This window comes from Cervus canadensis, chromosome 13 (genome assembly GCF_019320065.1).
Source record: "Cervus canadensis isolate Bull #8, Minnesota chromosome 13, ASM1932006v1, whole genome shotgun sequence".
In the NCBI taxonomy this organism is placed as follows: Eukaryota; Metazoa; Chordata; class Mammalia; order Artiodactyla; family Cervidae; genus Cervus; species Cervus canadensis.
Window position 1 is genome coordinate 12939670 of NC_057398.1, and position 17499 is coordinate 12957168.

General features: G+C 34.8%; 1 protein-coding gene across 2 annotated transcripts in view; it reads left to right on the forward strand.

Annotated features, from left to right (window-relative positions):
• Positions 1 to 17499, forward strand: part of TPR (translocated promoter region, nuclear basket protein) — a 61034-nt gene that overhangs the window by 37800 nt on the left and 5735 nt on the right. Inside the window, exons 35-49 of one of the 2 annotated variants that reach the window (XM_043484600.1) lie at positions 81 to 286; positions 464 to 525; positions 1129 to 1337; positions 2414 to 2686; positions 3550 to 3698; positions 4369 to 4452; positions 7324 to 7521; positions 8295 to 8426; positions 8620 to 8710; positions 10222 to 10406; positions 11545 to 11613; positions 11726 to 11820; positions 15311 to 15417; positions 16875 to 16970; positions 17094 to 17250. In XM_043484600.1, the coding sequence (XP_043340535.1) occupies positions 81 to 286; positions 464 to 525; positions 1129 to 1337; positions 2414 to 2686; positions 3550 to 3698; positions 4369 to 4452; positions 7324 to 7521; positions 8295 to 8426; positions 8620 to 8710; positions 10222 to 10406; positions 11545 to 11613; positions 11726 to 11820; positions 15311 to 15417; positions 16875 to 16970; positions 17094 to 17250 (2113 nt within the window). The remainder of the gene's footprint in view (positions 1 to 80; positions 287 to 463; positions 526 to 1128; positions 1338 to 2413; positions 2687 to 3549; positions 3699 to 4368; positions 4453 to 7323; positions 7522 to 8294; positions 8427 to 8619; positions 8711 to 10221; positions 10407 to 11544; positions 11614 to 11725; positions 11821 to 15310; positions 15418 to 16874; positions 16971 to 17093; positions 17251 to 17499) is intronic. The other variant, XM_043484601.1, reaches the window with a different exon arrangement.

Sequence of the window (17499 nt, forward strand, 5' to 3'; positions counted from 1 at the left end):
ATACTTATCAAGCACATAAATATTTTTTGTTTCCAGTGTTTGATTATGATATTAATAGAATGATATGGTTACTTCTTTAGGTGTAAAAGATCAGCTAACTAAAGAAAATGAAGAGCTTAAACAAAGGAATGGAGCCTTAGATCAGCAGAAAGATGAACTGGATGTTCGTATGACTGCTCTTAAGTCCCAGTACGAAGGTCGAATTAGTCGCTTGGAGAGAGAACTCAGGGAGCATCAAGAGAGACACCTTGAACAGAGAGACGAGCCTCAGGAACCTACCAATAAGGTAATCAGCCAGTTCTGTTTAAATGACAAATCATTTTTTCTCTGTACATTTTGCTTGAAGATGTCTGGTGATTTAGGAGCCTCTGTCAGAGAGAATTAGCAAGTAAAATATTTTGATGGCATTGTTGGGTGGACTCTTGTAGGACCGGCACACTAATCCATAGTTTTCTTTCCATAGGTCCCAGAACAGCAGAGACAGATCACGTTGAAAACAACTCCAGCTTCTGGTGAAAGAGGAATGTGAGTTTTATTTTTTGGCACTCTGTTTACAGTCTGTTTCCTGCTTTTCTTTTAAAATACAGGAAGGACCTAGTGATCTTTAGGGAGAAAAAAAGTTTGCATTATAAAATTACATAGTTGAAGAGCAAGAGGCTAAGGTGAGACTGAGGTTCAGTAATGCAGTTAATACATTCTGCCTTGTCAGGATGCACCACTGTAGATTATTTCTTGCACAGTTTCTAATGCTTAAATTCAGAACCTCTTCAATAAGAGTTTCATAATATTTAGTGAACAAAAAAATATAGAATTGTACTTACTGTCTTTAAGTAAGCCTGGCGGCTTACTTCTACAGTCCATGGAGTCGCAGACAGTCGGACACAACTGAGCGACTGAACAACAACAGTATTTACTGTCTTTAATTTTTTTCCTAATCTGCCAAAAATCTACTCAGAGCAGTGTTAGGAAAACAGTTAATAAGGTTTGAATGTATATTATGATAATAATTACTGGACATTCACTTCAGTAAGCATACGTGCTTTACTTTTGATGGAGTATTTATACTTTATAAGGAATGTTTGTAGTACTTTTTGTGAATTATTATTTTCACATTTTTCCTTCCATAAGTGCCAGCATGTCAGACCCACCAACAGCCAATATCAAGCCAACCCCTGTTGTGTCTACACCAAGTAAAGTGACAGCTGCAGCTATGGCTGGGAATAAGTCAACACCCAGAGCTAGTATCCGCCCAATGGTTACACCTGCAACTGTTACAAATCCTACTACTACCCCGACAGCCACAGTGATGCCCACTACACAAGTGGAGTCACAGGAAGGTAAATAGAATAACAACAGATCTGATGGAACCGACAGTTTTCTTCGATTTGTTATGAGAAGATGAGTGTAACTTCAAGGATAAATGAGACTTCCACTAAAGCTAACGTCAGACACCATAGTAAAAGTGGGCAGTTAGTATTTTCAGGTGCATGCCTCCTGGGTTACTTGTTAACGTAGCATATTTCCTCCCTCCCATCATTTTTGCTTTGTTTTGTTTTCAAGCTAAAGAAAGAGGGAAATACACCCTTACAAACATAAGTCATCTTTTTCAGGACCACATTTTTTACCTCTATTGGCTAAGAAAGATGATATGAAATCCACTTTGGAAAACCATATTAAATCAGTGATTCATCCTGAATATCATTTCTTCACTAAAGCTATCTGATCTTTTCATTTATTTCTCCACTTTGTTCCCATGTCACTTTCTTAGTCATTACAACAATTAAACAACATCTTATTCAGTTGAATATTTTTTTTTAATTCCACTTGATTGAGCTTCTCAAACGTAGGAATTTTTTTTTTCATTGTTTTAATTCCTTTACCTAATCTCAAAATAGGTGTCAGTAAAACTTTACTAAATACAATTCCCATAGGTGCTTAACAAATTGTAGAATTCAGTTAATTATTTGTGTTTAAAAATATATAAAATTATGTATGCTATGAAAGGACAGAATATTTCATTTGAACTACATTCAGTAAAATGATTATAAGATATATTACCAGTTAAACTTAATGGTTATTTTATATCAATTGAAAGCAAAATGATACTTAAGTCTCTTTATATCATTTTATTTGGTCATCATTTGAAAAGAACAATGGATGCAAAAACAGTTTCAGGTATTTATTTATTTCATTCAACCAACAGTTTACTGCACACTACCGTATCTGTCACACAGGCAATACAAAGATGCATAATACATTTCTTTTACCCTCAGTGTTTCTATCTGATGATTGATGAGAGGTCTGTACACAAATAACTATGCACAATGTCACCTGTAACAGAGTAGGGAAGGGTAATCCCAACTTTGGTAAGAATAGAAAACTTAATGCATTATATGCTCTAATTGTTTTTCAGCTATGCAGTCAGAAGGGCCTGTGGAACATGTTCCAGTTTTCGGAAGCACAAGTGGATCTGTTCGTTCTACCAGTCCTAACGTCCAGCCTTCTATCCCTCAACCCATTTTAACAGTTCAACAACAAACACAGGCTACAGCTTTTGTGCAGCCTACTCAACAGAGTCATCCTCAGATTGAGCCTACAAATCAAGAACTATCCCCAAACATAGTGGAGGTGGTGCAGAGTTCGCCAGTTGAGCGGCCTTCTACTTCCACAGCAGTATTTGGCACTGGTAAGACTAATTTTAAAATGAAGTTAGAGTAGACCTGTGCATTTACATTTTCTTGAGTGTATTACCTGAATATTCTTTGTACATACTTGTTTTCTATCGGGTATTAAAGGAGATGTTTGTATTCCTAACATCTTATTTTATGTTTACTGCTGAATCCTAATTTAGGTCACTGATTTTTGTCATTAAGATCTTTCTTCCTTTCCAATTATTTTTTCACTGATTTTAAAGGTGGTACAACCCATAACATGTTATATGTACAGCTGACCCTTGAACAACGCAGATTTGAACTGCACTTAAGTGTGGATTTTTTCAGTAGTGAACACCACAGTAACTACACATCCTTGGTTGCTTGGATCTGCAGATAAAAGAATGGCAAATTTGGAAGGATAGTGCCCCTCTCCCCTGAATTGTTCAAGGGTGAGCTGTAACTTAATACAAGTCCTGAGAACTAAAAGATACTTAAAAAAAGATCATGTAAGAATTTTCAAATCTTAAACATATAAGGAAATTTTTATTTGTCCAAGGAGTCTTGAGGTTATAAATTATAAGAAGGTCCTGTGTAACCTTTGTGAGTAGCAATTCTATAGTAATGCAGTCACAGTGAGTTAGATGTATTACTGTAAATGATTATTGGCTTTATTAACCAAAGGTTAAGTTGATAGTATGAGACCATTGATTCAGAACATAAATTCCTCTTTGTTTACACATAAATTGGCGGGAACATATTTTGTTGTTCTGTCCAAATAAATGTTTACTGTGGTTTTGTTTTTTTAGTTAAATGATCAAGATGTTTTCAGATTAACTTTGTTTAAATTGAGCTGTTATCATGCATAATTCAAGATTTAAATTACATAATTTCACAGTTTCAGCTACCCCAAGTTCTTCTTTGCCGAAGCGTACACGTGAAGAGGAAGAAGATAGCACCATAGAAGCATCAGACCAGATCTCTGATGATACAGTGGAAATGCCTCTTCCAAAGAAGCTAAAAAGTGTTACACCTGTAGGAACTGAGGTATGTAAAGGTCTTTCTGTTTTACTTCTACCAATAGAAACAAGATACTCTTTCAGTTACAACATTATTAAGTGAATGGAGGCTTTTGGGGTCAAAATCCAGAAAAAACTGCTGTTAAGTAACAATGTTTCCACTGACAGCCCTGGTACTATTACCATTGCCAATACTGTTTTATATTCTTTGCATATGTTTTATTGAATTTCCAATTTCAATTTTAAAAACACAGTTGTAGAAACATAGAATGAATTCCATTTCTGTTTTTTTGTTTTTTTTGTTTTTTTTTTAATTCAAAGAATAAGGAAGTTTATAGTCTCATGGGTGTTTTAAACTGGTACCTGCCATTTTTGCCCTGTGGTTGACCAAAGTGGTTTTCCTTCATTTTCTTTTGTTTAGAATAAGTTGTAATGAATTGTTTTCTTAACAAGCATTGAAACTACTAAATTCGTTTCACTGGCATGTATTTAATTCATGTTCATTAACCTTATTTTGTATATACCAAACAGGAATGTAATTGGTTATATTTTTATAAGTAAATGTAAGTGAACATTTCTGATGTATTGTTTCATAAAATTACAGATTTGAGTTTTGTTTTATTGGGAAACCTAGCTGAACAAGTGTTGCTTCATCTAGTGAATTGATTTGATTCACACACTTGTATGTTCTGATTCAGGAAGAAGTTATGGCAGAAGAAAGTACTGATGGAGAGGTAGAAACTCAAGTATACACCCAGGATTCTCAAGATTCCATTGGAGAAGTAAGTAAAACTACTGAAAGTAAAGTAAACAAGTGATTGCTTGAATGAAATGAGCTTTGCCAAATTGAAATATTCTTTGGACTTCTATTTTCAATATGCTGCTTTTATATTTAACGAAATATTATTAGAATTGCTAATACAATTTATGCTTTATTTTACTTCTGTTTAGTGTCCTGCCTTCTAAATTTTATTTAAAAAAATGTGTTTCTTTATAGAAGGCACAAACTTTCTGAGCTAAGAGGTGTCACAAGTAAAGATTATCCACTCTTATTTATTTGGAAGGACAAGCTGGTTGAGTCTTGCGCTTAGCCGTAAGGCCCATTTGTTGGTCCTCTGTTGCTCCCCTCTATTGCTTCCCTTACTAAATTAAAATAATCTCTGAAAGGAAATGCATTTGTATACATCTTCATCTTTTGAACTCTCATTGAGCCTTCTCCAGAAACAGCCTGACTAGTGGAAATACATAGACTCTGAAGGTACAAAGCTCTAGCTTTTGTTCATTGCTCTATCACTTAGAAGCTGTATGACTATAAACAAGATGTTAATTCTCTTTAAGCCTCAATTTTCTCATCTTTTGGAATAACTTTTAGTCTTGCAGAGTACCTAAAATAGTACCTGCCATATATTAGGCACTCAAATTAATACTTTCCTTCCATTCCTGTGCCCACAAATAGAGAATTCATAACTGATTGTGTGCGCGCGTATGTGCATGTTCTCAGTTGCTCAGTCGTATTCGGCGATTTTTCAACCCCGTGGACTGTAGCCTCCAACACTCCTCTGTCCATGGAATTTTCCAGGCAAGAATACTGGAGTGGGTTACCATTTCCTTCTGCAGGAGATCTTCCCAACCAGGGATCACACCTGTGACTCTGGCAACTCCTGCATCAGCAGGCAGATTCTTTACCACTGTACCACCTGGGAAGTCAATTTATAGTAATTTATTTGTAATATTATATCATTAGTTAACACAATTCATCATTATATGCCAAGTGTAGTTAAAATATTTGCATTTTTTAAATAATTTAATCCTTATAACAGATCTGGTCACAACCCTGTTTTATAGGTGAAGAAATCAATGCCTAGCCTAAGTCATGTACCCCAGTTCTCATAGCGTTGGAGCTAGAATTTAATCTCAGGTTGTCTGTTTTTCATTTGTCTTGTTAAGCTTGAAACAATACTTTCTCTCTCGATAAAGTTTTAGGATCACTTTATTCTAAAATTATTTTATCTGTATAAAATAAAGAAATTGTTTCAGGCTAATCACAAGTAACCGTAGATTGCAGATCAATACTAGTTTCGTAGATGCATTAATTTTCTAAGGTAATTTTTTCAGATTTCCTTGACTGTGAACAGAAAATTAAACCTCCAAAATGAATAGGTAATACTCTAAATGGCATCAGTTTCATGTATCTTTCAGAGAGGGTCATACCTGAAGAGCATAACAATTTTGAAATAAGATGTGAATTTTGGTATTGTTGCCAGACTTGGTTAAATTATACTAAAATTTTTTGTACAAAGAATTTACTTGAGATTGACAAAATTGTCTGTGACTCAGAGGTGCCATTGGACTTTGCATTCTGCCTTCTATTACTGTCTACTCAGTGTGTGAATGTGTAACAGTTCATTTTTCTAATTTTCTGACAGTGAAGCAGATGTTCTTTGTAAGTGTTGTTTTTCTTGAAATAAGCATGTCAGTTTGAGTTACATTTTTAATTATACCATTACTTACTCATTTTTTCCATTACAGTAAACATAATCTTTATGAATGATTTAGTTCGTAAGGCATTGTTTCTGCCTTGTATACAAGAAAGAGATTTTGGAACTCCCTGGTGATTCAGTGGTTAGGGCTCTGTGCTTCCACTGCAGAGCGTGTGGATTCTATCTCTGGTCAGGGAACTAAGGTTCCATATGCCACGAACTAAGGTTCCACATGCCACGTGGCACAGTCCCCCTTTCCCCCCAAAAAAAGAACAGATTTTGCTGAGTACCGAACTAAAACGTGAACAGTTTTTTTGTAAGAAATATCAAAAATAAAGTTAAATTATGGTTTATTTCAGTAGCTAAAAATATGAAATTGTTAGATTAAGGAAATAATTATTTTTACATCTGGTATATCTTTAATGTGGTTTGAAGACTTAAGATAGGGTTTTTAGAAAGGGAGAGAAGTGTTTTTGTAAAAAAATAATTGTAGTTTGTCTTATTTACAGTTTCTGGTTTGGGGAACATTTTTTGTCTTTTTTAATTATATGTTGCCGTTCCACGGATATTCTTTTTTCTGACTTTCATTTGCACTGTTAACTCACTGTGTTGGCTGTTGAGCACTTGAAATGCAACAAGCCCAAAGTGAGATATTAAATATGAAACATACATTGGATTTTGTAGACGTATTACAAATATTAAAAGGTAGGATGAATAATTCTTATATTGATTCCACACTGAAATGATTTTTGGATATATTAAGGTTATTATTAAAATTGATTTCACTTTTTTTTATGTGACTGCTAAAAAATTTTAAATTATACATGTGAAATGTATTGTGGCTCGCATTATACTTTTGATGGACAACACTCATCTACAGTACCACCCTGGTAGCTTTGACACATACATGTGTGTGTGTGTATGTGTGTGTGTGGTCTGTCTTTTTTATTGGAGTATTACTGAGTGGGGTTTAGAATAATTTTTCTATAAGAAGACAGTAAAGAAACCCAAAACATTTATTTTGAATTAATTCTGCTTTTGAAAACCACATTTTTTAAAATAAAATTCTCATAGCGCATTAGTATTCTTTAGCCTTTACTTATATCTACAGTATGTCACTGATAGTTTTAAGTATAATTGACTATTATTTTTTTTTTTTTTTTACTTTTAAAGGGAGTCACCCAGGGAGATTATACGCCAATGGAAGACAGTGAAGAAACCTCTCAATCTCTACAAATAGACCTTGGAGGTCTTCAGTCAGATCAACAAACAGCTTCATCCCAAGATGGTCAGGGCAAAGGAGATGATGTTATTGTAATTGACAGTGATGATGAAGAGGAGGAGGAGGATGAAAATGATGGGGAACATGAGGTGAATTTGATTTGAAATCATTTATTGTTTTAAACCGAAATTCTGATTCCCTGTCACTTTAAGTAGATTATTTTGCTTTTCTTTTATCCTAATTAGTTCTGAACTTAACCTTTGGTAGTGAAATTTACATGGAGCAAGTGATGGAAAATCTCATTTTTTTTTAATAATTACTAAGTCCTTAGGATTTGTTAAGATTAATTACTGTTAAATCTCACTGATAAGTGACTGTAGATTTAATTGTAAGTACTATGGTTTCTGAAAATAAAAGGATTATTTTTTATTTTGTGGAACCTTCATAGTTCTTTTCAAAAGAAAGTGAAGTGTGAAGATAATTATTTTCTAAGTGAAACTTCACATTTTGTTTTGGTTGTTAGTTCAGTATTGACACCTCCTTTTTTGATTCTTTTATTAATCAAATTAGGTATTTAAAAGCTCATAGTATAATTTCACCATTTTCTCATTCAATGCCACATTTTAAATTTAGAATCAAAGTGGACCACTTGACATTCATTTGACACCTAGAAGTTTTTATCTTTGAATTGATCTCATACGGACGGTTAGAATTCAGAGTTGACCGTTAACAATACTAATTCAAGTAAGCATCACCGTTTTGATTCTTGATGCGACTGAAATCTGAATTCCGTATCTTTCAGGACAGCTCCTGTATCCTGATCAATGAGGTGTCCCTTAAATTTCTAATCATGGTATCAAGATAATGTAGAACGTGTGTACCATATCCTGTATCTTTATTTATACTTGGGGTTTTTTACAAGGATTATGAAGAAGATGAAGACGACGATGAGGATGATGAAGATGACACAGGGATGGGAGATGAGGGTGAAGATAGTAATGAAGGAACTGGTAGTGCAGATGGCAATGACGGATATGAAGCTGATGATGCTGAGGTAACTGGCTAGAACTTGGACATCATATTCTTCAGGAACTTGCTTGGTATTTTCCAAGAGTATGAAAATGCTGTATTCTCAGAACACTGCAACTTTTCACATCTTTGGGTTTTTTGTTTCTGCTGTCATCTGGTAAATTATTGAAGATAATCACTTGACTTATTTGCATTTAGCATTCATATTTTGTTTTCAGGGTGGTGACGGGACTGATCCAGGTACAGAAACAGAAGAAAGTATGGGTGGAGGTGAAAGTAATCAGAGAGCAGCTGATTCTCAAAACAGTGGTGAGATTTTGTTTAGTTTTTCTTTTGTTATTTTTGTCTCTTTTTAATTGAATGCTTTTAATATTTTACTTAATATTTTAACCTAACATTTTCTAAACTAAGATTACAGTTAATTATCACATGGGTAATAAAACTTAGTAAACTGGCAAGGAAAAGATTGGCTCTTATTGTTGCTTTGTCACTATTATTCTCATAAAATCTACTGTGTTTATATCTAAAATGTAGTCATTATACTATTTTTTTCTACTTCATTGGAATACAGTGAGAGTCAGACATTTTAAATCTATAAAGTATTATAAATGCCATGTGTTGCTTCTGGTCTTAAGTGTAAAACTTAATCAAGGACTTCTAATAACAATAATAGCAGTTCACAACCAGGAGAGGTCAGTCTAATCAAGCTGCATGTTTCAAGATTAGTGGGTATCAGTTTTAAAATACTGTCCAGTTTTCCGATGTATAAGAGACTTTTTCATGAATAGAGCGTGCCTTTTGCTAATTCTTGAAAAGATGAGTCCTGGCAATCAGCTAAAATGTTGTAGGCAGTAAAGAATTATAGAATGCATAGAAAATTATTTTCTTTTAGAATCATTTTTAAATCTTTTTTGAAGACTCTGTGACCATCTGGTTTTGATATTCTGGTTTTAACAGATAATACTGAGCCAAAATCAGTAGTAATATAATAAAAACCTTATATATGTAGACCAGTGGGAAAACAGAATATCTGAGTTTTTGTGTAGGCCTGTGTATAAAAATGCAAATTGTATTCTCATTTGAATTAAGGAAAGGAAAGCCAGGCTGTCTTTTCAACTTTTAAATTTTTTAAGAGAATGAATATTGAACTATATAATGAAGAATAGTGTTGCTTTTTAAGGGAGGTAAGGAGCTAAGGAGATTAATTGTAATAATTTACATCTTTAAAGCGTTTTATGGATTTAAGAAATACCTTTTTTGTGTCACATAATTGGGTTATAGAGGGAAAGTTTTTGCCTAGTATTATCACTGAAAGCTAAGTCTTGTGAGCATGAGTGTTCATAGCCTTTTTTCCTCAATACAAAATATAACAGATGCTCATTGAATACTTTTTGGGGAAATTCTTACAATAAGCTTATCAGGTGTTAAGTACCAGTGAAGAATCTGAAAAGCAGACAGAAAGTGATAGAACCAGGGTAAGTGTTAAAAGCTATTAAGTGTTAAAATGTTTATCTTGTGTTAAGCTAAATGCTTTATGTCCATTATTTGAAATCTTCAGAAAAATGTTTCTTGTGGGTACATGGATGTAAATGTTTCTTGTGGGTTTCATGAACCAACCAAAGAAATAGAAGGAACTTGCTTAAGGCTGTACAGCTGTTAATTGCATACCTGTTATCTCTGGTTCTGCCACACCTCACTACTTTTTTTATGAAAATATTAGTTAGGTGAACATTCATAGTAGTAAGATTTATAGTTCTAGCAATTGTCCAAGTTACCTTATTGTAAACTTCAGTTCAGAATAAACTTCTCTTTTCCTGTAGGTGAAGGAAATACTGGTACAGCAGAGTCCTCTTTTTCCCAGGAGATATCTAGAGAACAGCAGCCATCATCAGCATCTGAAAGACAGACCCCCCGAGCACCTCAGTCACCAAGACGCCCACCACACCCGCTTCCCCCAAGACTGACCATTCATGCTCCACCTCAGGAGCTGGGGCCGCCAGTTCAGGTATGAAAAGTACTAGTCATTCTGAACATTTTACTTTGAAAAATGTTGGCTTTTTCTCCCTTTCTTTCCATTAGCTATTACTTTGTTTTTCCCCAGGAATTAAGTGAACTTTTTAATGTTTTGGTACATTTTTATAAAATTTTTGAGCTGGAACTAATCTCCGTTATTTTCCCTGAAATATGGCAGATGTGAACTTTGGAAAAGCAAGGCTTGCTAAAGTCATGTATAAGTTGAAGTGATTATATTCAGAGAAAATAAGGGTCTGCTGTTTCTACAGGTTAAAAAAGAAATTTTTCTTGGATTTTGATTAAAAGATAATTCAGCAGCTGACCCATTTGTTTTGAAGGTTTCTTTCTCCAAGGTGCATGAGTTCTTTTTAAAAGAAATTTCTGTTCTTAACAGATCTTTTTTCTTATTTTTTGGAATCAGACATATTAATACCCACTTTTCAAGTTCATGATAATGTGCATAACCCTTTACATGAGACACTATTGTAGGATTGGACAAATCTATTAGAAGCTCTTGAAGAAACAGCTGGAAAAGTAGAAAGGATCTATTAATCATGTAGCTTGAGTCTTACTTTGTAGTATACTAAACACTGTCAAGGGTAGATTTTACTGAAATACCACTTGTGAAGATAAATTTTCTCATTTTCTGAAAATATAAAGTCTTAGAGGATTGTTTATGGATCCTGCAAAATATACCATCTCTATCAATTTTTAATTGTCTAAATTGGGAAGCAGTTTACAAGTAGTCAATACTGCTGTTGGAACTTTAAAGGATAATTAAGCTTCAACATCCAAACACTTAAATCAAGGAGATAGAAACTAACTTAGTTATCAACAAATAACATAGGATCAGAGTTTGGTTTTACATAGTGATTAATATTATCTACTGGTTAATAAAATATTTGTTGGTTAATATTATAGTCTGTGTAATTAAAAACATCACTGTTTACAAAATAGACTTCTTTAATACTAGTAACAAGATTAGTAGCAGTTTAAGAAAAGTTCCAATGATTATATTAATCTGCTAACATTTCAGTTATTTTATTACCAGTCTGGTAAGCTGTATCTGTTAGCATTTGGTGTTTCTTTCATTGCCTAATTCCTTAAATGAAATTCCTTTCTTGACACAGAGAATTCAGATGACTCGAAGGCAATCTGTAGGACGTGGGCTTCAGTTGACTCCAGGAATAGGTGGCATGGTAAGTGCCTGCCTCTCATGTAAAAGTGATTCATTTGTTCAGCAATTATTTGTCTCGTCCATACGGATGCTTCTATCATGTCTGTGAAGTACTTGATTTCTGTCTTTTTTAGCAGCAGCATTTTTTTGATGACGAAGATAGAACAGTTCCAAGTACCCCAACTCTCGTGGTGCCACATCGTACTGATGGATTTGCTGAAGCAATTCAGTAAGTTAATGAGATAGAACCATACTTTGTGACTAATCAAACTCTTTCCCTCTTAACTTGATTACATTTGATGGATACATTATTTGTTAAGTTCTATGATGGGTACTAAGCACTTGAGAGTAGAAGGGTTGAGGATATAGTGTTTGAGAAAATCACATCAAGATGAATGAAATACAGTTGCTTCCATCAGGAATTTAAAATTTGAAGGCAGTATAATGGTGGTTAAAAGCGTGGGCTTTAGTTAGAATGCCTGGCTTTGAAACCTAGCTGTACTGCTTGCTTGCTGTATCAAGTTATGTGTATTCTCTGTACCTGAGTATCTTCATTTTATTAATGAGAACAACACAATATTTCTTGCCTCATAGATTGTAAAAATTAAAGGAATTTATGTTATCATATTTATATAATATCACCTACACATAGTAAATGCTTTATATCATATGTTGGTGAAAGTGTTAATAATTACAGTCATCATAATGGATAATACTGTTGTGTAAGCTAAGCTTATGCACAACTAATGATAATCTTAACACTCTAGAATAGAGGAATGAGCAAGAAGCTTTGTTTATAAAAATGAAGGAGTGATTTATACCAACACATAGGGGAAAAGAATGAGAGAGGACTTAATGGGGACAGCATTAAATTGAGTCTTGAAAAAAAATTCCTGAAGCTTACTGAGCATTCCCATGAATCAGTATTTTAATCTTGATAACTATGAGACTGATCACACCATCATGGTTATTGGGTCTTTAAGATCTTTTGTATAGTCCTTCTGTGTCTTCTTCTGTGATCACTCACCTAGAGCCAGACATCCAGGATGAGAAGTCAAGTGGGCCTTAGGAAGCATCACTACAAACAAAGCTAGTGCAGGTGAAGGAATTCCAGTAGAGCTATTTTAGATCCTAAAAGATAATGCTGTGAAAGTGCTGCATTCAGTATGCCAACAAATTTGGAAAACTCAGCAGTCACCACAGGACTGGTAAAGTACAGTTTTCATTCCAGTCCCAAAGAAAGGTAATGCCAAAGAATGCTCAAACTACCACACAATTGCACTCATCTCACATGCTTGCAAAGTAATGCTCAGAATTCTCCAAACCAGGCTTCAACAGTATGTGAACCAAGAACTTCCAGATGTTCAAGCTGGATTTAGAAAAGACAGGAACCAGAGATCAAATTGCCAACATCCATTGGATCATAGAAAAAGCAAGAGAGTTCCAGAAGAACATCTATTTCTGCTTTACTGACTATGCCAAAGCCTTTGACTGTGTGGATCACAACAAGCTATAGAAAATTCTTAAAGAGATGGGAATACCAGACCACCTGACCTGCCTCCTGAGAAATCTGTATCCTGGTCAAGAAGCAACAGTTAGACTGGACATGGAACAGCAGACTGGTTCCAAATTGGGAAAGGAGTACGTCAAGGCTGTATATTGTCACCCTGCTTGTTTAACTTATATGCAGAGTACATCATGAGAAACGCTGGTCTGGAAGAAGCACAAGCTGGAATCAAGATTGCCGGAAGAAATATCAATAACTTCAGATATGCAGATGACACCACCTTCATGGCAGGAAGTGAAGAAGAACTAAAGAGTCTTGATAAAGATGAAGAGGAGAGTACGAAAGCTGGCTTAAAACTCAACATTCAGAAAACTAAGATCATGGCATCTGGTCCCATCACTTTATGGCAAATAGATGGGGAAACAATGGAAACCATGACAGAGTTTATTTTCTTGGGCTCCAAAATCACCGCAGATGGTGACTACAGCCATGAAATTAAAAGAATGCTTGCTCTTTGGAAGAAAAGCTATGACAGCATATTAAAAAGCAGAGACATTACTTTGCCAACAAAGGTTCGTCTAGTCAGAGCTATGGTTTTTCTGGTAGTCATGTATGGATGTGATAGTTGGACGGTAAAAAAAAAGCTAAGCGCTGAAGAATTGATGTTTTTGAACTGTGGTGTTGGAAAAGATTCTTGAGTCCCTTGGACAGCAAGATCAAACCAGTCAATCCTACAGGAAATCAGTCCTGAATGTTCATTGGAATACTTTGGTGTTGAAGTATAGTCCAGTACTACCAGTATTCCAATACTTTGGCCACCTGATGTGAAGAACTGACTCACTGTAAAAGACCCTGATGCCGGGAAGGATTGAAGGCAGGAGGAGAAGGTGATGACTTGAGGATGAGATGTTTGGATGGCATCACAGACTCAATGGACATGAGTTTGAGCAAGCTGCCAGAGTTGGTAGTGGACAGGGAAGCCTGGCATGCTGCAGTCCGTGGCATCTCAAAGAGTCAGACACGACTGAGTGACTGAACTGAACTGTGAGAATAGATGCTGTTATTTCATTTGCTGATAAGGAAACACAGAGATGTTAACACATTGACTAGATTTCAGACAGCTAGGAAGTGACAGTTTTTTATTTCAAACCAGTCTGGCTCTGGAACCTATTTTTAGCTCTTGTGCTATACACTCCTAAAGGATAAGAAGGCTTTTCACGTGGAAGTGTGTATGTTTAATTGTGGCTGAAATATCTGTTGCATGATATGTACTTGAAGAATAGAAAAAAACATGTTTCTACAGAAATGGGAGCTGATTAATTTTCTAAGGTATATGATAATATATGGCCATCAGAACAGATTTTAGCTCCGTTAACTGCAACTCACCTCAGGTAACACAGGTTTACAAGCCAATTGATCAGCATCAGCCCCACCTTTCTGAAAGTCAGCCAATCAGAAACACTCATCTAAAAAACTGCTCAGTGCCAGCCAATCAACAGCATTCTCACATAGCAGTGGAGGAACTTAAGTTCCTTTTCATAGAAGGAGACAGGTTTAAAATCTTACCTGATAGAGACTGTCCTTAACTAAAGCAATGATGGAAACAGGAAATAGATTCAAGAGTACAATCCATAAACCAGGGTATAATCCATAAACATCAATAGCTGGCTAGCCAGGGAAGGTTAGGGTAAGGAGTGGGCAAAGAGTGAGATAATGCTATTATATATCCTGGATTATGGGCAGAAAGTGAATGGTAGTGTTATTAGGGCAGGGAGAAAACAAATTTCTAGCCAACTAATAATTAAATGTTTTCTAGACCAACATTGAAAACTGAGACAAAACTTTTTTCATGATTATATTCGTTTTTTGTTATATCTCATGTTCAGTTTATGTTGCTTTTTATGTATCTACATAGAGATTTCTAGCAGATTTGAGAAATATGAGGCATAGGTCAGGAGAGCTGGAAGCTATTTATGTGTAAGTCATGTTTATATAAATCCCATAATATGAATCACATGATTTATATTTTTGCTAAGTTCTTGACAACTGCTATTTTGAAAATATTTTCATATATAAGAGTTTCTTTGTCAACTTTATCTTCAAACTGTTTTCCTACTTTGTTTATTCTTCCTTCTTCCTGTTTTCTTTCCATTATTGCAGTTTAAGCAAGGTAACTTTAAAGGTCATCTTAAATTAATTTTTGTCTATTTAGTTCCCCACAGGTTGCTGGTGTTCCTAGATTCCGGTTTGGACCACCTGAAGATATGCCACAAACAAGTTCTAGTCACTCTGATCTTGGCCAACTTGCTTCTCAAGGAGGTAAATAGCTACATAAAAGCTTAGCTCTCCTGGATTTGCATGTATTTGGTAATAAACTGTTCTGACATGATTTTTTTTTTTAAGTGAGCGAGTATTAATTTAAAAAAATATATGTAAATAATTCTTATCCTAATTTATGGAAAAAAGGTGTAATATATTTACTACTTATTAAGCACTACCTTAGATATAAGTGTTCCCAACAAAATTTTCACTTCTTTGGGCATAATGACTAACTTTTACACTTGTATCTCTTTTGGCTCCTAGTATAGGATCAGGAATATTTGTTGTGCCCATAAATATACATGGGTACTACCATCCATTTTAAAGTTGTTGGAAAGAGTGCAGCATATTTTTTTAGTTTGATGTTTAACATTCCAGTTAAGTTTATAAAACTAGTTAGATATTTTCCATTAACATTAAAAATAAAAAATGTTAAAAATATGTGGAATAAAATGACATCTAAATTAAGTAATAGCAGTTGGTTACTTGGACATGAATTATGCTCTTTCTGGAATTAATTACCTTTTAATCATTGGTTGGCATTCATAAAACACACTGTATTTCTGGGAAGCTGTTATGGTATTTTGTAAGTGAATAGGGGATGCATACTGGTCTAATAATAAGACCAGAACAGAAGAATAATCTGCAGCCCTTATGTAAGTCATGAAATTCATCTTAGTCCCTGGGTGGTTTAGGATGTTAGTTAGGTCTAATACTGTTTGCCTCTACCAATATAAATTGTGAGTTGACTTCAGAGAAATTCAAAGTTTTGATGTGGCTTTATTATAGTACTTCTAAGACTTGGAAGTCAGATTTAAGCTTAGATTGGAATGCTACCACTTTACTAGTAACTTTGGGAAAATTAATTAACTTCTTTGAAATTCAATTTCTTTAGCAAAAAAGGAGACTAATAATAAACTTGCAGTTTTGGTGAAGAGTAAATTCAAACATGGTACCTAGTTCATAGTTGGCTACTCAATAAAGTTAGCTTTTATGAAACTATGAGAGCACTTCAGCTGGTCTTTATTAGGGTACTTAAATTAGTGTTGTTTCCATGGTGACTCATTGATTAAAGAATCCATCTGCCAATAAAGGAGATGCAGGTTTGATCCTTGCGTTGGGAAGATCCCCTGAAGAAGGAAATGGCAACCCACTCTAGTATTCTTGTCTGGGAAATCCCATGGTCAGAGGAGTCTGGTGGGCTGCAGTCCATAGGGTTGCAAAGAGTCAAACACAACTGAGCAACTAAAAAACAACAAATTATTGTTAACTTTAAGGTTACATTTAAATTGTATTTACATTTTTTAGGGATTGACTTTTGCTTAATGGGCTAATTGTGGGCTTCAGCAGAGTTGAACTAATCAGTATCTGCACTGATTAGTTTTCTTTCTTTTGGATATCTAGGATGTGGACAGTATTTTGTCCTTTCAATCATTAATGTTCAAAATTGTCTTTAGGTTTGGGAATGTATGAAACACCCCTTTTCCTAGCACATGAAGAGGAGTCGGGCGGCCGAAGTGTTCCTACTACTCCTCTACAAGTAGCAGCCCCAGGTAGGTATCAAAGGCAGATCAATATATTATGTTTTATTGGTGAAATGGAAACCTGTGATTAAAAATTTCAGGAAACCACAAAGCTAAAGTTTTCATTGCTGTTGTGGTCTTTTCATTTTCAAGTGACCGTATTTACCGAGAGCACCCCCTCCGATGCCTCAGAGCATGCTTCTCAGTCTGTTCCAATGGTGACAACGTCCACTGGCACTTTATCCACAGCAAACGAAACAGCAGCAGGCGATGATGGAGATGAAGTATTTGTGGAGGCAGAGTCTGAAGGGTAAATGTTTACCTGGTAATTTTTGCATGCTTATACTTGTCAGACTTTTAGATTTTTTTGTTCTTTCCTTAAGCCAGAAAGAAACAGTCTCTTGAGCTATATTTTCAGTGGCATCCTTTTACAAAAATAAACCGAGCCATATATTTTGGAAAACCAACTTTTGCACAAAATATTATATTTTAAGACTTAGACATTATTATTACAGAAGACAGATAACTTTTAAAATGGTTATATCCTTGAAAATTGCAT